Raw genomic sequence first — 24,282 nt, 5'->3', positions numbered from 1 at the left:
ACTGGGAAGTGAAAATCCATCAAGATTTTAACACCCACCCACTCCTTACAGAATCCCTACAGCCAAAGGAAAACTTACCTCTGCAAAGTGTGTTGATGTGCTATTGTCTATCCGGCTGCTGCCACCACCTACAAAACTGAAGAGAAAAAGGAATGAGTACCGGTTCTATTCCTAGAACGAGCTTCCCTCCCAGAAGCTAAATATAGAATGGTACAATGAGAACAAAGCCCAATAAGGAAAAATAACTCATCCCAACGTGACACCTATGAAGGAAATTATGAAGAACTGGCTTGTGGCTTAATCTATGAAAAACATTTTAACAAACTACAAAATCAAGCACAAATCAAGTGAAAAATTGAAAAGAGGGGCCACCACAGAGTGGGAAGAAGGACCCACAGCCAGCAATGCAATTCAAATTTGACCCAGCAAGAGAAGAAAAACATTTATTCTCAAAGAGGCGAAGAACTAAAACAAGATTCTCGAAACGTTTCACTAAAAAATCATTCAACTACCAGATGAACACAACATGTAAGACTATTTGGGAATGATTAAATATAGTACTGCAAGGGGTCTGGTACGATATTTAGCACATTATAAAAGAACGCAATAAACATTTTTTCTCCTTCTGACAGTTTTCCCTATTCTTTGATTATCCTATACATCCTTCAGGGCCCATCTCAAATGCTACCTCCTTCATGAAGTCTTTTCTGAGCTCACCAACCAAACGAGGATCCTCCACACCCCTCTGCACTTTGACTTTGATTCTAAATTCTACCTTTTTTATAAATATCTAGTGTTTGTCTCATCCATTTCTAATCCTTCCCTCCTTTCATAAATATAAATTCAGAGGGTAAAGACTGTATTAATACCACAAATATATGTAAAGTGTTTACTGTGTGTCAGACATTATACAGAGCACTCATCATTTTTGAAAACCTGAAATGCTGTATCTTATGTTGATAACTTGCAAATAAAAGTTGAGTTAAGATTGCATGTGGAAACAAAATAACTACTCCTAAAGATTAGGGAGAAATATCAGATCCCACTGTCCCATGAAATTTGCAAAAAAAAAGAGAGCGGAAAATGGCCAACACTTTGTGGGGCAGAGAGGGATAGAAAGAATCAGAAGAACTGCTAGATACCACTTTTACTTAAAGAGACACAAGCCTACAAACACGTACACACAGTCACTCAATGATACAAGTCCACAAACTACAGTAGCTTTCAGTTTCAGAACGCCAATCCAGGCACTGAGCTCAGCTCACTGAGGAAACAAACACACCCTGGTTAGCCTAGAACCAAAAGTGAAAAAGTAAAGCTAATGCCATCCCCTACGCAGCCATGCTCAGGCCTTATTCGCTAATTAGAAACTATTTAACACTTATATTTGTTTCAGAAGTTAAAAACACTTTTACAAAAACATTTCAAATGTAGAACAAGCCCAGAAATACTAGTACATTTATGCTAAATTACGTAAATAATTCAACTACCACCATCTACCCATTTTATTGCTCAAGACTAGATAGGCCTCCAGGGCTCTTTCCTGCCTTTACTATCCGGTTTCAGAGATTCAAATATCCTTGGTAATTAAAGCTATCAACTCTATTTTTTTATAGTTCTGCTCCCCTTGAAACTCCCTCAGCATTCCCTTTCCTTAAAATTCCTCCATATTTTAAGAGTGACAGGGCTCGATCTCGCGGTCCGTGAGTTTGAGCCCCGCGTCGGGCTCTGGGCTGATGGCTCAGAGCCTGGAGCCTGTTTCCAATTCTGTGTCTCCCTCTCTCTGCCCCTCCCCCGTTCATGCTCTGTCTCTCTCTGTCCCAAAAATTAAAAAAAAAAAAAACAAAAAAAAACAAAAAAAAAACGTTGGAAAAAGAGTGACAGGGCTAATCATAGAGAAGGGACAACCACATCTCCTGAGAAATGTTCTCACAAATGTTACAAATGCCCCTCTGACAAATGTCTAGTAGCATCTGGAGCCCATTATCCAGTACCTACATGTAAGGACCTCTTCTCATTAATTTTTACCATCCACTACTTACACTATAATTGCTAAGTATGCAAACCAGCAAATGTTTAGGAACTTCATAAAAGGGAATATCATGCTAGCTCTAAAATACTGATTCTGAGAGAAAAGTTTCTTCAACCATTTAAAACACTGATCTTTCAGGGGCACCTAGGTGGCTCAGTCAGTTAAGACTCTTGATCTCAGCTCAGATCATAACCATGATCTCACGGTTATAAGATGAAGCTCCACGTCCAGCTCAGCACATGGAGCCTACTTGGAATCCTCTCTCTCCCTCTCTGCCCCTCCCCTGCTTGCACGCACCAAGGCACACACTCTCTCAAAATAAACAAACATTTAAAGAATAAATAAGTAAAATACTGATCTTTTAAAAGACATAATCTTTACATCTGAGTATTTGCTACCAATAGCACTTGCACAAGATAACCTTTGACCTACAAAGGCACAAATAAAAGAATTAAGTCAAGTGAAAGCAGGATCCATAAAATTCATAGTTCCCTGCTAAAAAAAAGATTCATCCTGCAGTTGATCACCATCTGCACTTAGAACCGTACTTTGTATACAGGGCTAAAGAAACCAAGGTTACTACTTAGAAAATTTAGAAAAAAAAAAAAAAAAAAAAAAAAAAAATAAGCCAATTAATTGCTTCCCAACAACCAATATGCTCCTTACTTAACACATGCACAGCATAAGTGTTTGCAGTAAGTATGTGATGCAATTTTAACAGCACAAATAAAAAGCCACCCCAAGTTAGCATGCCATTCACACAAAATTGCTACTTTCGCTGTCATGCTAATCTCCACAGGTTTAGAGCTAGTATTATGTTATTTAAAACCAAGGCTATTAGATCAACATGTAAGTGTTTGTACCAAACTTGATCTCATGCCATATACTGCCCCAAGAAGCTCCAGTTCATGTACACATATAATCGCCAATCGTTAATAAAGTTAAACTAATAGTACATACTGTAAAATGTGTAGTTTTTCCTGGTTGTGGAAGGGACCTTCAACTTTAGAGTCTGCCAACAGCAACAGTAAAGACATTATTTACTGCCATTAAAACCTCCAGTAAAGGAATTACTTACTGCCATTAAAACCTCCAAAGTCACTCCAAGATTAAAAGAAGCTTCAAATTACAGGTTCTTTTTATCCAGTCAGTATTTCTTCATTTGTCCAGCCACTGTCTAACCACATAGCCACAAAAGAACAAATGTGCCATTATGTTTAGCCAAAAAAGGCCATCATCCTATCAACGCTATTCTTTTTATTTTTTAGTTTTATTCATATTAACCAAGATGTACTATACAATACTGTCACTCAGAAATAGTTTCTCTTTTTACAGTTTTTAGATCTTTAATAAGACCAATTTCAAGCATTACAAACCCAAGTATTAACATTACAGTGACAAGATGGCATAGGCTTGACGGCAATGATTTTAGTAAGAACAGGGAGCTAAGGCTTCCTCAAGGCAGACTAACAGCTTGGCTTCTCTGGCTGGAACAGCCTATTTACCTTATTAGATATCTTTGTCAGGAGTTGCTCCCCAGCCCACCAAAGAAACGTAATTCACCTGCAGGCAACAGAGTGGCCACTAAAAACCACCCAATAATCTAAAGGAACACCAAAGTCTCAGAAAATAAATGAACACTTACCAGATTTACTCTGATACGGATATAGAGGTTTCCAAGGAATGCCACATACACACAATCTGAAACAGCGCCTCTCATCTCATCACATCCCAAATTTTCCCATTTTTATTACCATTCCCCCTGCCGCTTTTCCTCCCTCTTTCCCTCCCTCTCTCAGCAGAGTGTAAGTTATAAAACCAATTTCTTTCTATTCATTCAGTAGATGCTGAAATAAAGTAATTTGGATAACTGAATGCCTGATTTATTCATGAGCTTGTACAATACCTGGAATCATCTGTCACTTCTTCAATAAAGCCTGATTCACATCTGGGACAAATATATTCCTATAAAAGAAAGGAAGAAATAATAAAAGTCTTTCATTAGAAAGCCAAGTATGTCGTTTCAGAATAATATGCTGTACACACACTGAAGCTCTGAAATGTTACATGTACTTGCTGACTACAAGGACAGTTTTTTCTATCACACTCTGGCAAATAAAGAATTCCTTAAGAAATTTGCAGAATGTCTTCCTAAGAGGTTCCCCCTGAGAACTCTGAGAGGGAGAATGTCAGATTTTTTTTTTAATTTGGGCTGAATTTTTAAAAAACTGGAATCAATCCATGATCTAATATTCTCTTCAAATCTAATGAAAAATCTCCACTAAATATCAGAACAGTAAGATTATAATATTGATAGGTACAAAAACTGCCATTTTTTTGCTATAAACATATAGGAGACACGAACTGAATCACAGTATAAATCAACTGGTAGACTAGAAATTCACAATGAAATTTTACAATATTTCTAATCTATTTTTTGACTACCAATAATTCCCAATAAGACTTAACATTCTCAGGTATTTAACAGAAATGTTAATTTACGGCCACCTTGGGTGGCTTACTCAGTTGAGTGTCTGACTCTTGATTTCAACTCAGGTTGTGATCTCATAGTTTGTGAGACTGAGCCCTGCATCGGGTTCATGCTGACAGTGCAGAGCCTGCTTGGGATTCTCTCTCCCTCTCTCTCTCTGCCCCTCTGGAGCACGCGTGCTCTCTCTCTCTCTCTCTCTCTCTCAAAATAAATAAATAAACATTAAAAAAAAAAGTGTTAATTCAAATAACTAGAACAATTCCATTAAATCAGCCTCTATTTCCTTTGGTACCTTGAATCTTTATTTTTTATTTTTTAAGGTTTTTATCTTTGAGAGACAGAGTGTGAGCAGGGGAGGGGCAGAGAGAGAGGGAGACACAGAATCTGAAGCAGGTTCCAGGCTCTGAGCTGTCAGCACAGAGCCCGACGTGGGGCTCGAACTCACAAACCGCAAGATCATGACCTGAGCCGAAGTCAGATGCTTAACCAACCACCCAGGCACCCTGAATCTTTCTTTTAAATAAATATCAAGCATTGATATTGATAACAAAGAATACACATTAGAGACTGTCTTATCATAGTTTTAAAAAATGTATTTTAACTCCCTATTAAAATAGATCTAGGAAAGACATTTTCAACTATTTTCTTGCTCCCTATATTTTCTAAACCTTAAATAAACTTTGTCTTATCAGAAAGTGACGTAAGCCATATTGGGTTACTCAAAGACAGAATGGCAATTCAAACATTAAAATGCTTTCTTAAAAGAGATATAAAGAAAAAAGACCAATCCCCTCCATCAAGGAAATTAGCTGGGTGAGGATACAATCTATCAACGAAACAGTAAAATTTAATAAAATAATTGCTATAATCAATGCACACTGGGAATATAAGGAAAGGCCAAAGTTTGCCTAAGAGAATCAGGAAGGCTTTATCTAAAACAGAGACTTAAATTATTAGCCTGTTTTCTCCATGAAAAAGGAAATTATGAGCTTAGGATCATAACAACAGAGTATAACACACATGGAATTTGGGGGGGAGTGGTTGCCACAGGAGCGTGGATAGACAGGCAAGGGTAAGACTGTGGAAAACTTCAGATTAACTATGAACTTTAACCTGTGGATCAGAAGCTCTCACAGTTTTTTCTCGGCTACCCACATGAAGGACGAGAAACACTCACAACTGGCACACTGTAAACTACTCCAGAAATAAAATAATCTGGAAATCATATAAATCACTAAGCCCCTCCCTCTACTCCTTCATCCTCCAACCTCCCAAGTAGCAGTAATTCTATCCCTTTGTCTCCCACTAAGAAAGTTTATCTGAGTGCAAATGAGATTGATTTCAGAAGGCTAACCTTAAATCTATTCTAAGGTCTAATGTTAAAAAGAAAGACAGGAATCAATTACGGGACACCTGGGTGGCTCAGTTGGTTGAGCATCTGACTTCAGCTCAGGTCACGATCTCACGGTTCGTCAGTTCAAGCCCCACGTTGGGCTCTCTGCTGTCAGCACAGAGCCGCCTCCAGATCCTCTGTCCTCCTTTCACTGCCCCTCCCCAGCTTGCACTCTCTCAAAAATAAACAAACATTAAAAAAAGGAATCAATCACAACCATAGTGCTGGCTCCTATGATTTCCTCCCTCTCCGCTCACTCATTCCCAATGTTTAAATATCTTCTGTATGGAACAATTCCCCAATGTGTATCTCCACCCCAGACCATGCTTCTGAACCCTCTTTCTTTCTTACACACACACCTGATGAGCTGGCACACCAGTCTGCTCATACTGGAAACCTGGGAGCCATTCCTGATACCTCCCATTCCGCTATCTTCCAACATTCAACAATCAAATCCTGGCACTCCTAGTTTGAACACATTTCTCAAATCTGCTTCATGCCCCACCACTGCCACACTATCTTAAGCCAGGACTGGACCTAGACACAGAAATACCTTTCCTCTTAAGTGTCACAGCCTTTCCATATCTTCTGCATACTGAAGTCAGAATGATCTTTTTCTAAACATAAAAACAGCCATGTCATTTCCCAACTTAATACCCTTTAACTATTTCCCAAAACACTTTGTATAAAATCAAACTCTTAAACATGACTTACAAGGCCACGATTCAGCTAGCTTCTATTCAACTGGCCCACATCACTTCAGGCTATTCTCCCTCCCTCAGTACATTCCAGCTACATGGGCCTTCTTTCATTTTTTCTGACTCATCAAGCTCGCCCTGCCTCTAAGCTTGCATATATATATACGTATATATATACATAAACGCTATATATGTACATACACACACACACACACACACACACACACACACACACATACATACCTATATATATATATATATATATATATATATATATATATATATATATATATATAAAACACTATTCCCCCTAACTGCGTGCATGGCAAGGAACTTCTAATTCTTTAGCCTCCTTTTTTTTTTTTTTTTTTTTCAGAGCAAGTTGGGATCCAATCTCTTTATTGTCAGGTTTTGTTTTTTGTTTTTTGTTTTTTCCAGAGCAAGTTGGGATCCAATCTCTTTATTGTCAGGATTTTTTGTTTTTTTTTTTTTTTTTTTTGCCTCCATTTTAGTATCATGTCAGAAAATCCTTCTTTCATCACCGAACCTAAAGTAGTTTCTTCTTATTCTTTTCTTTTTTAATTGAAGAACAATTGACATAAGATACTGTACTGGTTTCAAGGGTACAACACAGTAACTCAATTATTTATATACATTACAAAATGATCACAATAAGCGTAGTTACCATCTGTCACCATACAGAGTTGTTACCATATTATTGACTATATTCCCTATGCTGTACTTTTCAGCCCTGTGACTTATTTATTTTATAATTGTAAGACTGTACCTCTTAATCCCCTTCACCTATTTCACCCATCTTCTGATCCCCTCTTATTATTATCCTCTACAGCACCTTTATTACTTTATAGCACTTATCAAAATTTGTAAGTATATATTTTTAAATGTTTTTTTAATGTCTATCTCCAGTAAACTTAAAGTTTCATAATGGCAGGGTGCAGATCACTTCTGATTACCTCTATATGCATAGAAGAGACAGGTGTTCAACAAATACTGACGACACACACCCCACAAATAAGAGTCAAAGTACCAGAATCTGATATAATCAGAGAATAGGTAGAGTAAAGTAAAGAATATAAGAGCTGAAAACTTAAGTTATGGTTGGACCATGAGATAGTGGAGGCTGAGGTTTCAGAGGTAGAACAGTTCTGGGTGATCACAAAATCCAAGATATAGCAATGGGAGTAGGTGGCTAAAGGGGAGTAGGGATGAAGGTCTTCAGAGTTAAAGGGTCATCTACATTGATACTAAACTTCCAAAATGATGTTAAGAGGTTGTTATGGAGAGAAAATAATTTCAAAAGGCAGATATCACAATTGGGAAGACAAAAAGACTGATGCAAGAATCATGCTGACTTAGAGTAGAGAAATATACAAGTCTTCTCATCATGATCCCAGGCACAGTTCTAGGAACCAGGCTGTCAGCCACCATAGCTCCTTTACAGAACAGGGACAAACAAAACTGACAAGTACTATGGTGTTCCTCCTATCACTAGGTACACCTTCCATTTACAGACAATCTAAATAATTCTATTTTGATTACAGGGATGAGAACCAAAACTCTTTCCAAATGCTCTGTAAATTATTCTTGATAAAAGTAGCTTGTTTTATAATTATAAAACAAACAAATACTCAGCCATGGATTCTCTCTCCTGCAATCAACATTAGAGGAGAACTTTTTGGAATTCATAAGCTTGTCATCCTCTAATTATCAAAGTAAAAAATGTAGACTTGTCTCTTGCATACTTCAGTAGTCTGTTCTTAGAACAAAGGTCTGTTCTTAGAAAATTATCTTTCATTCTCTTGGAAGCCTGAAAACCCTAGTATAACATTCTAAAGATGTTATAGTTCAGTTTCTAGATTTTCTTTTTAAAGGCCTGATAGCACTCGACTTATACTACCATTTTTCTTCTCGAGTGACTCTAGTCACATTTCCTGACTCCCAGCTACACCAAGGTGCCACTCCTTCACTCTAAGGACTAAAACGTTGTGGGGCACCTGGGTGGCTCAGTCGGTTGAGTGTCCAACTCTTGATTTTGGCTCTGGTCATGATCCCCTCTCGCATTGGGCTCTACACTGAGCATAGAGTCTGCTTAAAATTCTCTCTCTCTCTCTCTCTCTCTCTCTCTCTCCCTCCCTCCCTCCCTCCCTCTGCCCCCTGCCTTGCTTACACACACTCTCTCTAAAATAAAAAATATAAAAAACAACAACAAAAAGAAAAAATAAATAAAGACTCAAAGATTGTAACAATTGCTTCAAACTAATCTGGAGACATGATGTTGACGGAGGGTGGAGATGCATGAAATAAGATCGGCTTGACTTAATAATTATTAAAGCTGGGTACATGTGGGCTTCTTATACTATTATTTTATACTAGTATACTTCTTTTACTATTATTGATATGTTTAAAATTGTCCAAGATAAAGTTTTTTAAGTTATATCAGTCTGAGAAACATAGGTCAGGAAAATGGTAACCAAACCATGTACTAAACTGTGACCCAAAGTAAAAGTAGATTAGAAATAATCTATTAGCTAGAACAAACAATCCTAAAATTTGTATGGAACCAGAAAAGACCCCGAATAGCCAAAGCAATCTTGAAAAAGAAAACCAAAGCACGAGGCATCACAATCCCACACTTCAATATGTATTACAAAGCTAATCATCAAGATAGTATGTTACTAGCACAAAAACAGACCCTCAGATGGAACAGAATAGAGAGCCAAGAAATTGACCCACAAATGTATGGCCAACTAATCTTTGACAAAGCAGGAAAGAATATCCAACCGAATAAAGAAGTCTCTTCAGCAAATGGTGCTGGGAAAACTGGACACCGACATGCAGAAAAATGAACCTGGACCGCTTTCTTACACCATACACAAAAATAAACTCAAAATGGATGAAAGACCTAAATGTAAGACAGGAAGCCACCAAAATCCTCGAGGAGAAAGCAGGCAAAAACCTCTCTGACCTCAGCCGCAGCAACTTCTTACTCAACACATCTCTGGAGGCAAAGGAAACCAAAGCAAAAATGAACTATTGGGACCTCATCAAGATAAAAAGCTTCTGCACAGCAAAGGAAACATTCAGCAAAACTAAAAGGCAACCAATGGGAGCACCTGGGTGGCTCAGTCGGTTAAGCCTCCGACTTCAGATCAGGTCATGATCTCATGGTTCGTGGGTTCAAGCACTGTGTCTGGCTCTGTGCTGACAGCTCAGAGTGTGGAGCCTGCTTCGGATTCTGTGTGTGTGTCTCTCTCTCTGCCCCTCCCCCACTTGTGCTGTCTCTTTCTCTCTCTCTCTCTCTCAAAAAAATAAACATTAAAAAAAAATTTTAAGGCAACCAATGGAATGGGAGAAGATATTTGCAAATGACATATCAAATAAAGGGTTACTATCCAATATCTATAAAAAATTTATCAAAATCAACACCCAAAAAACAAATTATCCGGTAAGAAATGGGCAAAAAACATGAATAGGCAGTTTTCCAAAGAAGACATCCAGATGGCTAACAGACACATGAAAAAATGCTCAATCTCACTCATCATCAGGGAAATACAAATCAAAACCACAATGAGATACCACCTCACACCTGTCAGAATGGCTAAAATTAACAACTCAGGCAACAACAGATGTTGGCGAGGATGTGGAGAAAGAGGATCTCTTGCACTGCTGGTGGGAATGCAAACTGGTGCAGCCACTCTGGAAAACAGTATGGAGGTTCCTCAAAAAGTTAAAAATAGAACTACCCTACAACCCAGCAATTGCACTACTGTGTATATAACGAAGGGATACAGGCGTGCTGTTTCAAAGGGGCACATGCACCCCAATGTTTATAGCAGTGCTATTGACAATAGCCAAAGTATGGAAAGAGCCCAAATGTCCATCAACAAATGTATGGATAAAGAAGACGTGGTATATATATACGATGGAGTATTATTTGGCAATCAAAAAGAATGAAATCTTGCCATTTGCAACAACATGGATGGGACTAGAGGGTATTATGCTAAGCGAAATAAGTCAGAGAAAGGCAAATATTGTATGACTTCAGGCATATGTGGAATTTAAGATACAAAACAGATGAACTTAAGGGAAGGGAAACAAAAATAATATAAAAACAGGGAGGGGGACAAAACATAAGAGACTCATATACAGAGAACAAACTGAGGGTTGCTGGTAAGGCTGTGGGTGGGGGGATGGGCTAAATAGGTAAGGGGCATTAAGGAAAACATTTTGTTGGGATGAGCACTGAGTGCTATACATAGGGGATGAATCACTGGAATCTATTCCTGAAATCATTATTACACTATATGCTAACTTGGATGTAAATTTAAAATAATTAATTTTTAAAAATAAAATAAGATAAAATTGGAACAAAAAAACAAGAAATAATCTATTAGGCTGGAGAATTACAGGAGAAGAGTACTTATGTTTGTGAAACACCTATGATTTCTCTTAACCAATCTGTGAGGTGAATATTATTTTTATTTTACAGATAAAAACATGAAATAAGCTGTCTGTAGCAGATCTGACTTTCCAAAGACAGTCCCAACAAAATCTCCCAATGCACATCACACTTTTCTGCAACACGACCTTCTATTCCACCCCGTTTGAATTGGGGGGGGGGGGGGGTTGGGGCTTCTTTGACAGAATATTGGGCCAGTTCAAGAGAAAGCCATTAACTGCCTAACAGCTCCTGAGCAGCCACATATGTCCAGGCTACTCTGCTGGAGAGAGAGGCCATGTGGAGAATACAGAGACATCAGACAAGAATTGGACTGTAAAAGGAAAACAACAGCTTAGACGTCCAGCCCAGGAGAGCCTTCGGATGGCTCCATCATAAGGCACTATCTGAACACAACTACATGAAAGATCCCAAGTGAGAACTGACCAGCTGAACTATGTAAATCCACAGAAACATAAGAGATAATAAATTAGTGTGCTTAAGACACTGAATTCTGGGTGATTTGTTAGCCAGTAATAGAAAGCCTGAACACCGCGCAAGTGTTAAAAAAGAGCTGTGAATCCTGGTCTTTCTCTTATGTTCTTTTCATTACACATTGATTAACAATAACTATGCTTTTAGAGAAAGGAATAGAAACTATAATTTCCTGAGGACTGGATGGAAAAGTTTATAGCAAGGCCAAATGAGGCACTGGGAATTTCAGCAGCCATTCAGCCCCCTCCCTCTCTTATAGGGGAGCATTATCCTGATAAACACACAATCCAAGGTCTGAAACCCTCAACCTTACAAACTCAGAAATCTAACTTAACAGACCAAGAGATCTGTCTCTTAGGAAAAAATTCACAGAAGACAAATTCAGAGGCCATATACATAAAACCTGAAATGCCAACTTACTTAATTTCAATGACAAGAGAGTTATCAAGTGGCCCATTTACTTTTACTATCAACAGTCTTTCTCAATAAGCAAGTCAGCCTGAAAAGCCTCATGGCACAGAGGAAGGAATTAAAATCAGAGACCTAAATTTCAATCTCAGGGCTCTACTAATTAGATATACGGTCTTGCGGAAGTCACATTACCTTTCTGAGACTCAATTTCCTCGTGTAAAATGGAGAGGCTTGCTTCACTGCTATATATTAGAAAGATTAAGATGTCTGCAAAATACCTAATTCAGTGACTGGCACATTAGATAGCAGACATTTAATAAATATAGCTATTATAATTATTAGAGATTATAATCTTGTGCTAAATAAGGAGAGAATCAGAGCACTAAGACGAGTGGATATATAGCTTGTGCCATCATGCTACAATAGCCTAATATACCCATCACCACTCTGAGTGAGCATAAACCAGATCCTCAAAATCAAGGACCTGGGATTCCCCTCCCCTTGGGCAGTACCAGGAAGAGCACAGCTGATGTTTGCCTCTGACTTTCCTTTCTACCCTTTCACTGCTGACCTCCAATTCCCATACCTTCTTCTAAGAGACACACTGTTTCTCCTGACAGACTACATAATACAATTACTTGTCTTTGTTGTTTTCTTAGTTACAATCACAGTTTAGTCTTCTCTATAATGAGATTACGAGACTGGATTTTAAGTGCTTATCTCTTGGGTCACTTCTAAAGATGGTTACTTTACATTTTAATTTTCCTAATTTGTTTTTCAGAAGTAATCTTAACTCTAATTTGGAGGAATACCGTGAATTAAGGTAAATTTGTAAAAAGTTCAAACGGGAACCAAACACAGTCTCTATCTCTATACTCCCTTGGCCTTAGTATCATCCTGATATATTCATATACTCAGACAGAGAGTTTTGAATTTTAAGCGTAAGGGGTTTATGTTGGAAGAAAAGAGGAGGGGTAATGATGCCTGGGTGGCTGAGTCGGTTGAGTGTCCAACTCTTGACTTTGGCTCAGGTCATGATCCCAAGGCTGTGGGACTGAGCTCCACACCAGGCTCCACCCTGAGCGTGGAGCCTGCTTAAGATTCTTTGTCTCTTCCCCTTGCCCCCTCCCTTGCTTGCACATGCACACTCTCTCTATAAAATTAAATTAAATTAAAACAAAACAAAGCAAAAGGAAGGGGAAGCCAAGGTAATGATAAGCGTCCACTATACATCTGGCACTATGGAAATCTCTCTCCTCTGCTTCAACATTAATACATCAAATCATCACACAAACCCCACCAACCAAAATACTGCCAGCCTATATAGTTCCCACAGTCACAAAGTTTTATTAAAAAAAGTTCATTAGGTCATTTCTATCTTTTCATCTATAAAAGAGAAGTATAACAAACCTAATTACCCAGAATCATTGGAAATAGGAACCCAATGGTTTGTACCAAACTAAGCTGCTTTCTCCCTAGGGTCCAAAAGTTTATTGTATAAAACCCAAGTGAAGATACTCAGTAGCAGGTACACTTGAATAAACTGCTTTAGATGTTCCACTGCCTGTTCCATCTAAAAATACCCACAAGCAGAAACATTTTTCACCATTAATAGTCTGAACCAGGAACAACTCCCTAAGTATAGCTTAGCCCTGAGGCTTACCTACTTAGAAGAACAGCCCAAGAGTGCACAAAGCACTTGAATACTGAATAGAAAAGGAAAGGGTGGTTTTAATTCATCATTTTCTTTTCCTTCTTGTATTTCAAGGGATCAATTACCAAAAAAATGTGAGGTTTTGGCAGGACAATGAGCTACAAGCCAAGACTTATTTATATTAAATCCCATCTTGAATTTCATGCAAATTGGTATCTAACATTAATTCAGAACATGAAATAGGAAGCCTTTCTATTTATTTTCTAATTCCCACAGCTTTGCTCTTCTACACGATCACTATCAGCATAGCATCTACTAAGTGGGTTTTGTTAAATTTTATCTAAAACAGAAGCCTATTTTCTGTCTTGTTTAACAGAATCAAAACATAAGATCACAATATTTAGTCATATCCTCTTGTTCATATTCTCTTTGAGTATCACCTAGCAAATCTATTCAGAAACTCCTAACTCGAAGGATTAGGAACACAAACTCAAACACAGCATAGCTCCTAGGCCAGACCCACCACACCCAGAATTTCATGCCAGCTCACATCTACAGGTAAAAGACACTGCTTTTTTTTCTAGAGACCTTATCCATAAATCCCTTATGATTATTTCTTTTCAAACCAAGGTACACTTCCTCCCTTTTCAAAAGCATCAAGTGTACCCTAAAACAAAGACAACAGGGGCACCTTGGTGGTTCAGTCAGTTAAGCATCTGATTTCCGCTCAGGTCATGACCTTGCAGTTCATGGGTTCAAGCCCCACGTCGGGCTCTGTGCTGACAGCTCAGAGCCTAGAGCCTGGAGCATGCTTCGGATTCTGTGTCTGCCTCTCTGCCTTCCTCTCTCAAAAAATGAATAAACATTAAAAAAAAAACACACACACACACAGGGGTGCCTGGGTGGCTTAGTAGCTTGAGCATCGACTTCAGCTCAGGTCATGATCTCATGGTTTGTGAGTTCGAGCCCTGCATCGGGCTCTGTGCTGACAGTTTGGAGCCTGGAGCCTGCTTTGGATTCTGTGTCTCCCTCTCTCTCTCTGCCCCTCCCCCACTCATGCTGTCTCTCTCTGTCTCAAAAATAAGTATTAAAAAAATTTTAACAAAACACACACACACAGACAACAGAACTTTGGGGTTCTGTTTCCAATCCCATCATTACCTTAATGGTCTTTGTAAGACCTGTTTCTCCATCTGTAAAACTAGAGCACAAATGCTGTCCTCATTGACTTGTCTCCCCCACCTCTCCTTCAGGGAAACAAGAAAGTTTCACTCATTCATGTGGCCAACTACTCATTTAAAAAAAAGATGAAAGTATTTTGAAGCATTTTGAGCATTCTGAACTCCAAAAATCTTAAATGATTGTTCCCTTGGTTATTAGAAAGAAAACCAGTACAAAAAAAGAAAGAAAGAAAGAAAGAAAGAAAGAAAGAAAGAAAGAAAGAAAAAGAAAAAGAAAACAAGAAAACATCAGGCTACAGTTTTACAGTTTTAGTGTTATACAAAGATACCTATACAATTTAAATACTGTTTGAAGAGCTGTAATCCAGTTCCAGGCCAATAAAATTGCTTTGACTTATGGTCTTACTCCCTAAGAACAGTAACATACACAACTTTCACCATTTTGTTCTTTCATTCCAGGCCATGACTGAACATTGACATTATCGGGGACTCCAAACAGGAGTGGTACGTATAATCAACCAACCTTCTTTAGTGCATTGTATAACAAGGCAGAAAATCAGGTCACAGAACAAAACGTTACTTAATAAAAGCTTGATCAGATGAACAAGAAGCCAAATTTTCTAAGAAAAAAACAGACTAAACTACAAAAATTACCAGAGGAAAAGTTAAGTTCATAAAACACAATATAACCACAATAGATTTAGTTATAATGTTCTTTGCTCACACTAAAGGCAGCAAGAACAACCCAGTGGCATAGATATAAAATGGTAAATGACCCAAAAAGTTTGTCTTTAGCTCTGATGTGTACCACCAGTTTGGAGGACAACATTTATCTTCCTGCATTCAGCTTAGGCTGATAGAATCTTCTTACATAAACTGAAAACATTTATTCTCCCAGAAAATACATTTGAAGCTCTACATTCCAAGCATGGTGCAGAAATAAAAGCATGCTTAGTAGAGAAAGAAAAATAACTTGGTATTAAAAACTACTGAAATGATGTACAAAGTGTATGTTCTAATGAAATCACACTTAAGGAAGTAAAGGCCCATAAAACAAACTTCTCTGAATATCCTAATATTTGGTTACTTAGCCTCAAAATAAGAACTGAGCAATATTTCAGAAGAGCCTCAGTGGTTAAAAGCAGTGAATCTGAAGCTTAAACAAAACTGGACTAGAAGCACAAAGAAACAAACCAACTGTGTGATGTTGGGCAAGTCACACTTCATCAATGAAATAGTATCCAGAACATAACATTTTCAACAAATTGTAGATTCTAATAAATTCCTCTCAGCAATTTTAACGTGGAACATTTCCCAAACCATGTAGTCTATAAAGTCTATAAAGAAAAAGAAAAAACATCTGGAAAAGGCTGGATTAAATAATATTATTAAGTGTGTTGCTTCACTGAATGATTTTTCAGAACCATTAATATGCCACTCTGTGTCAGAAAAGGGGAAATGGAGGAATGGAGACAAGACGATGATTCAGTATGTAGCATTTTACCAGGATTCTGAATGCACGGTTAAGTCTCCAGGCACACGATTTTGAGAAACACTGACTTAGACTGATTTCCAGATTTTGAGATTCCATAAAGCAGTTCAATTTTAAAACTGGAAAGTTAAGAACTCACACCCAGGACTGTCAACTTTTCTATTTTGCCAAGTAAAATCATTTTTAAAAAATCATCAGCTACTATCACTGTCATTTCATTTTAAAAGTATCAATTTAGGGGCGCCTGGGTGGCTCAGTCGGGTAAGTGTCCCACTTCAGCTCAGGTCATGGTCTCATGGTTCGTGAGTTCAAGCCCTGCGTCGGGCTCTGTGCTGACAGCTAGGAGCCTGGAGCCTGTTACAGATTCTGTGTCTCCCTCTCTCTCTGCCCCTACCCCACTCACGCTCTCTCTCAAAAATAAACATTTAGAAAATTTAAAAAAATAAATAAATAAAACTATCAATTTAAAACTAAAAATATAGGAATAAAGATTTATAATTTTTAATTTAACATTTATTTATTTTTGAGAGACAGAGAGAGAGAGATAGAGCACAGTAGAGGAGGGGCAGGGAGAGAGGGAGACACAGAAACCAAAGTAGACTCCCAGCTCTGAGCTGTCAGCACAGAGCCCAACACGGGGCTCCAACCCACAAACCGCGAGATAATGACCTGAGCTGAAGTTGGACGCTTAACCACTGAGCCATCCAGACACCCCAGGAATAAAGATTTAGATTACATTTAAAAAAATTTTTTTTAACGTTTATTTATTTTTGAGACAGAGAGAGACAGAGCATGAATGGGGGAGGGTCAGAGAAAGGGAGACACAGAATCCGAAACAGGCTCCAGGCTCTGAGCCATCAGCACAGAGCCTGACGCGGGGCTCGAACTCACGGACCACGAGATCATGACCTGAGCCGTTTAACCAACTGAGCCATCCAGGCGCCCCTAGATTACGTTTTTAAAAGATTTTAAAAAATATTTTTAAGATTAAAGATTTTTTAAAAGATTTTAGATTACATTAAATAAGAGACTTTTAAATAAAATAATTTAGCACTGCCCTCCTTTCTACCATGTACCCACAAAGCAATCCCAGAACCTCTGATGCAGACCTCTTTACCAAAATATAATAGTGAAGACACTCCATCAATGAGATAAGAGAACTTTACAAATATGATTAATTTACTACAGGAAATATCCTAGGACAGGAAATATCACATACAAACTGGTTGATAAAAGTAGTCATTGACCTTTAGAAAGTAAGAAAATAATGAGTTAACTGAAGAACTTTAAAAATAAAAGAAACAAAGGCGCCTGGGTGGCTCAGTCGGTAAAGCGTCCGACTTCGGCTCAGGTCATGATCTCGCAGTTTGTGAGTTCAAGCCCCGCACTGGGCTCCGTGCTGACAGCTCAGAGCCTGGAACCTGCCTCAGATTCTGTATTTCTCCTCTCTGCCCCTCCCATGCTCATGCTCTGTCTCTCTCTGTCTCCCAATAAATAAACATTAAAAAATTTTTTTCTTCTTAATAAAAGAAACAAAGATTTTATAAAATAGTCCTAATAAAGAAATTATCCCAGGCCAAATTTACCTGTCACTGAATCAAAAGTCTTCAAAGAGGTTTTACTTTATTCAATCAACATTACCAGCATTAAGATGTGTTCTGTTTCATTTAACAAAGAAAAATCTTGGCATTGCTTTATATTATGATGTCCTCAATCCTAACATTTTCAAGATTGTTCATTATCATAAAACAAGAGAACATAGCTTATAGCTTACAAAGGAGATTCAATTCAGAAGTAAAATCTTTATCCCAGTAAGAATAATTCAGTGGATATCACATGATCTAAGTGGAAAAATTACAGAACAAAATTCCTTCACACAAAATCCCAAAATACCCAAAAGCTCAAATCACTAAACCACAGAGAGGAATAAACACAACTGCTTCATTTTACAAGCAAGGAAAATTAAGGCTCTTGAAAGATTCAGTAATTTGTTTAAAGGTTAAAATAAAACCTTTTTCCCCCACAGTGCTATAATATTTTTTACACATAATAAGTTAAACCACTTATAGAAAGGTGTGATAACAGTTGTAAAAGGAGAACTAATGAATGGTTAGTTCTATAGTTTACACCAGTTTGTTTATTCTGAAAACCCTATCCTTTTAAACAGATCTCGGACCTAAAATGGGCAAAAACACATTTGCTCTAATCTTAAGATATCTACCTTATTTTAATCTTTAAACATAAAGTCAAAGGGAGGAGGAAATATTTAAATCCTAATTCCACTACTCACTTATCCCAACATTTTATGAATTTCCTTACTTCTGGACACAGTCTTCCTAGTACAGCTCCGAAAATATAGTAGGCACCAATGAATAGTTCTTGAATGAATGCAAATAGAGTACTGCCATTACTGCATGATATAGTGCCTATATATTTTGATGTTATTATCAAACACAAACCAATTTCTAAGTGATATTCTTCACAGAATATACGTGTAGTCTCAAAGAAAACATCCAAACTCGGGGCGCCTCAGCAGGTTAAGCATCGACTTCAGCTCAGGTTATGATCTCACGGTTCGTGGGTTCAAGCCCCGTGTCAGGCTTTGTGCTGACAGCTCGGAGCCTGGAGCCTTCTTCAGATTCTGTGTCTCCCTCTCTCTCTGCCCTTCCCCCACTTGTGCTCTGTCTCTGTTTCTCAAAAATAAACATTAAAACAAAAAAAATTTTTTGAAAATATCCAGACTCAATTACACTCAGGAAGAGAATCAGACATACTTCCCTTTTATTTTATAGCAATAGTGTTACAAGATGATAAACCTAAACCATGGGAATTCTCAATCTGCTCATCTTTTATTTTTTAAGATTTTTTTTTTTAAGTTTATTTATTTTGAGACAGAGAGCATGTAGGGAAGGGGCAGAGAGGGAGAGACAGAACCCCAAGCAGGCTCCGCATAGACAGTGAGGAGCCCAATGCAGGGCTCGAACTCACCAATCATGAAATCGTGACCTGACCTGAAATCAAGAGTCGGATGCTTAACTGACTGAGCCACCCAGGCACCCCTTAAGATTTTATTTTTAAATAGTCTCTACATCCAACATGAGGCTCAAACCCACAACCCCGAGATCAAGAGTCACACACTCCACCAAGTGATCCAGGCACCCCTCAATCTGCTCATCTTATATTGACCATATGTTAAAAAGAATGCCAATATAATCTTAAAACAAGTCTCCCTCATTGAATCAGCACCTACACTTGACACAGTATAACCAGTAATTTTAGTGATTGGTAAGGTTGAAAAATTTAGGGAATTCAACACTTTAATGATTCTCACTTATAAACATTACCTTCGACGACTTTTTAACCTAAAACATGCAAATTAAAACTAGCAGTGAAAATTAATTTGCTGAATTTTCTATTTACATGTTATTAAACAAAAAGTAATTATACCATTATAGTTTTCATACTACATCAACAATCAAAATTAACCACAATTTTTTCAAACCAACAGGCTTAAGGTACAAAATTTCTATTCCTCAAACTAACTTATCTTAACCAGGAATACTAATGCCTCTAAACATTCAACAGTGACCATAACAAGATCAGAATGTAACAGCTGACACTATAGATGAAAATCAGAGAACCAATCAGCTTAATAACTTTGAGAATAAAGTACCTCACACTACCACTTAAATCACAGAAGATTCACTAGAAGCAGCTAAATTCCATTCAACAAATTCCGTGACAAATAATTACTAAAGGGCATCTGGTGGCTCAGTGAGTTAGGCATCTGAACCTTGATGTGGGCTCAGGTCATGACCTCAGAGAGCAGCATCCAGACCCACACAATGTGGCATCCAGCCCCAAATCAGGCTCTGTGCTGACAGTATGCAGCCTGCTTGGGATTCTCTCTCTCCGTCTGTCTCTGCCCCTTCCCCACTTGTGCTTGCTCACACACCCTCTCTCTCAAAATAAATAAATAAACCTTAAAAAAAGGCCAATCAGCTATTCAGATGTATGGTAGGTAACTATGGGAAGTTCTTCTGTTTATAAGCTGTCAGATATAAAAACAAAGCTACATTCAAAAAAACAAGAGGCTCAATTCTGCCCTCCCCCTAACTAATGGTAAGTAGTCCGTTAGACCGCTGCTTTGAGTCAAACTTTTATTCATTAGTTGACACGTCTGTGCTCTGTTTTAGGGTATTTTATGAACATTAGTATCCCCATGATTTTCAACATGTACACAAAAGCAGAGAGTAGTAAAAAGAAAAGGCCTACAATTACAATTCCTTCATTCAACAAATACTTACTGAATGAATACTACGCACCAGGCACTGTTCTAACCACTGATGAACAAGGAAGCAGCAATATTAACAGTGGTGAGGAAAAGAGAAATCTAAAGGTATAAATGAAGAATTGTCTAAAAGTAAACCAAATCTAAAGGACAAACGCTGAATCTTTCAACATGTAGAAAATATTGCACTAACATAGGAAATTATAAGCAAAAGAAAAGTAGAATAAGTGATAAAATGGGAAAATGTTTTCCTGTATGACTAGAAGGCATCCCAATGAGGGATCATCTAGGGGACATTTCGAATATCTATTGAAGTGTTTCAGCTGTCAGAGCAATTTAAAAAATGCTACTGACATTTAATGGATAAGAGGCAGGAAAACATAGGAAACTGCAGCACAAATATTTTTATTCTCAAACTTCATATGGATAGTTAAGGAGATTAAAAAAACATCTTTATGAAAGCCTAGGTCCTACTTCCATTCTATATATAAACACCAAGTCTTTCTGCATAATTTTAATATGCATTAAATGTCCAGAAAAACAACAACTGAGTAAAAGCAGAGAAAGATATACTTTATTTGGGCCTTTTCTAAGAATTGCTCACCATTCTGGTGGTTTGCATATCATGGTATTAAAGTTGCGAATACTCTTGGGGCACCTGAGTGGCTCAGTTGGTTAAGCATCCGACTTTGGCTCAGGTCATGATCTCACAGTTCTTGAGTTCCAGCCCTGATGGGGCTCTGTGCTGACAGCTCAGGGCCTGGAGACTGCTTTAGATTCTTTGTCTTCCTCTCTCTTTGCCCCTCCCCTGCTTGCTTGTGCTCTCTCTCTCAAAAATAAACGTTAAAAAAAATTAAAGTTGCAAATATTTTAAAAAATTTTTAACGTTTATTTATTTTTGAGAGACAGAGAATGAGTGGGAGAGGGGCAGAGAGAGAGGGAGACACAGAATTCGAAGCAGGCTCCAGGCTTTGAACCGTCAGTAGAGAGCCCCATGCGGGGCTCGAACCCACCAACCATGAGATCATGGCCTAAGTCAGAAGATCAACCGACTGAGCCACCCAGGTGCCCCACAAATATTCTTTTAATAGTCTACTCAGGTAGTTGTTACGTCTACGTTTGGTGCCAACATCCAGTATATTATACATACCTTCATTATGGACAGCTGAGTACTTACATACTGAAATATGTATCATTTTATCATGAGTTGTTTTCTTTTTATTTATCCTTTATCTTACAATAAGAAAATTATTTTATCTTTTTAAAAACTGTATGTGTAGGAAATTGTACTATATGAATTTCATTTCATTAAAGAGAGCATTTCAAAATATTTATTATCAAAAGAGGGCACTGAGTCTGATAGGTTTGAGAACCACGAGGCTAGAAGATCAGCATCACTGTAGGATACCTGCAGATCTCAGTTAACCCAGAAAGAGGCAGAAAAGGGCATGTAACTATGAAATGTTCTCTTTCTTTTGAGAATATATATTCGAAGCATGGTGAAAAGTAAACATAATGGAATCTTTATTGGAAGATGGTTCTCTAGGTTTAAAGTCATTTCAAATCTAGACAACATCAGAGTGAGTGACAAAGAGGTGAATACAGGATACACTGTCTATAAGAACTTCTCTGTGACACTTGCTGAAATTGTCAAGGAGAGAGATGACCCACCTTAACAGATTTTCAAGGAAAACAAAACTAACTGGCCTATTCGGAAAAAGAGGCTGCACAATCTATTTAACATGCAAGAAAAGTATGCTCGGTTTAAATCATGAGAACCAATTCATTTCTTTTTTTTTTTTTTTAATGTTTATATATTTATTTATTTTGAGAGAGAGCACTTGCACATGCATGCGAGCACACTCAGAGAAGGGGCAGAGAGACAAAGAGGGAGACAGAGAATGTCAAGTAGGCTCCATGCTCATAGTGCAGAGCCCCACATGGGGCTGTATCTCATGAACCTGAAGATCATGACTTGAGCTGAAATCAAGAGTCAGAGGAGGGGTGGGCCTGGGTGGCTTAGTCAGTTAAGCATCTGACTTTGGCTCAGGTCATGATCTCATGGTGAGTTCAAGCCCCATATAAGGCTCTGTGCTGTCAGGGCAGAGCCTGCTTCAGATTGTCTCTCTCCCTCTCTCTCTCTGCCCCTCCCCCCGCACACAATTTCTCCCTCTCTCTGTCTCTCTCAAAAATAAATGAATAAACTTTAAAAAAAAAAAAAAAGGAGTCAGACGCTTAACTGACTGAGACACCCAGGCGCCCCCAGAACCAATTCACTTCTATTTGATATACATGCACCTGCAGACCTCTAAGGAATTCTGACTTGCTAACAGCTGAACTTAAAAAAAGGATTTAAAAATCTTTCAGAATCTAACCTAAACTTCTGTAAGTGAAACTGTGAGAAGAACTACCCAAAATGTTTCTACTAAGGGGCACCTGAGTGGCTCAGTTGGATAATCGTCAGATTCTTGACTTTGGTTCAGGTCATGATCCCAGAGTCATGGGATCAAGCCCCCACCCACACTCCCATCGGCTCTGCACTAAATGCTCAGAGCCTGCTTGGGATTCTCTCTCTCTCCTCTCTCTCTCTCTCTCTCCCCCTCCCCTGCTCAGGCAAGCTCTCTCCCAAAATAAACATATTTTTTAAAAAACATTTATACTATGGTAGGGTCCTATTTCTCCACGAACAACTATTGCTCATTCCTATACTACCTTTCAATCCAAGACTACATACCTCCATTTCTCTGAATGCTCAGGCTTCCAAGAAGCACATACCAATATTATTTTACAGTCGTATATATGAAGGTAAACTGAGAGGGTCTGGTGTTTCAGCTGTGGTCAGCTGAGTGAATTAGTATCAGAACAAGGATTGATAATTCAATTCACCCTCTCTGCCAAGAGTTTAAAGACAGTAAAAGTTTAGGGGCGCCTGTATGTCTCAATCAGTTGAGCGTCCGACTCTTGTGTTGGCTCAGGTCATGATCTCAACGGTTTAGTGAGTTCAAGCCCCACATCAGGCTCTGCTCTGGCATCATGGAACCTGCTTGGGATTCGATCCCTTTTCCTCTCTGCCCCTCCCCCACTCACACTGTCTCAGTCTCTCTCAAAAAAAAAAAAAAAAAAAAAAAAAAAGACACTAGACGTTTAAACACAAAATCTCCTGAGCTCATAAAACTTCTAAGAGAGCTGTAAGAGAATGAGAGAAATTAAAACTTGAATGGTGGTAAGATGAGCTATAAAGAACCTAAAAGTTAGGCTTGTTGTCTGCTTTTTGCTTTGTTTTCAAACTGGAATTTCCAGGTGTCTTACTAAGTTACAAGTCGTGTTACTACCTCAATTAATTCCCAACTGACAAAAAATGTGGATACTTTTCTTTCAGAAGTTACCCTACAGTGTGTAACTTGAGAGGAGTAATCCAATTCCTCTGGTCTCAGTAACCACAAGGAGAGAAAGTGACCCCAACAGATACAGCTATAATGGAACAGCAGTCACTAACTGCTGTCCTAAATAATCCCTGTCATCAGGGCTTTGGCTAAAATTATATGGTCTCAATTATCTTACTGAAAATTCTCATCAGGATCCTAAAATTAGGGAGAAAAAAAAAGCCACATCAGAACAAAACCGTAAGCACCATGGACACAAGAAGACAATCTCTTTATCCTTCTACACCATGGTTCTTCAACCT

General features: G+C 38.2%; 1 protein-coding gene across 2 annotated transcripts in view; it reads right to left on the bottom strand.

Moving 5' to 3' along the window:
• Positions 1-24,282, bottom strand: part of RNF115 (ring finger protein 115) — an 83,808-nt gene that overhangs the window by 53,029 nt on the left and 6,497 nt on the right. The window contains exons 2-4 of one of the 2 annotated variants that reach the window (XM_047872433.1): positions 3,939-3,997; positions 2,993-3,044; positions 79-136 (exon numbers count right to left, since the gene is read on the bottom strand). In XM_047872433.1, coding sequence (XP_047728389.1) covers positions 79-136; positions 2,993-3,044; positions 3,939-3,948 — 120 coding nt within the window. In that variant the 5' untranslated portion in view covers positions 3,949-3,997. The remainder of the gene's footprint in view (positions 1-78; positions 137-2,992; positions 3,045-3,938; positions 3,998-24,282) is intronic. The other variant, XM_047872432.1, reaches the window with a different exon arrangement.

The sequence above is a fragment of the Prionailurus viverrinus genome, chromosome C1 (genome assembly GCF_022837055.1).
Source record: "Prionailurus viverrinus isolate Anna chromosome C1, UM_Priviv_1.0, whole genome shotgun sequence".
NCBI classification, from domain to species: Eukaryota; Metazoa; Chordata; class Mammalia; order Carnivora; family Felidae; genus Prionailurus; species Prionailurus viverrinus.
Note: the sequence above shows the minus strand (reverse complement) of the source record. Positions and strands in the feature narration are given on the sequence as shown.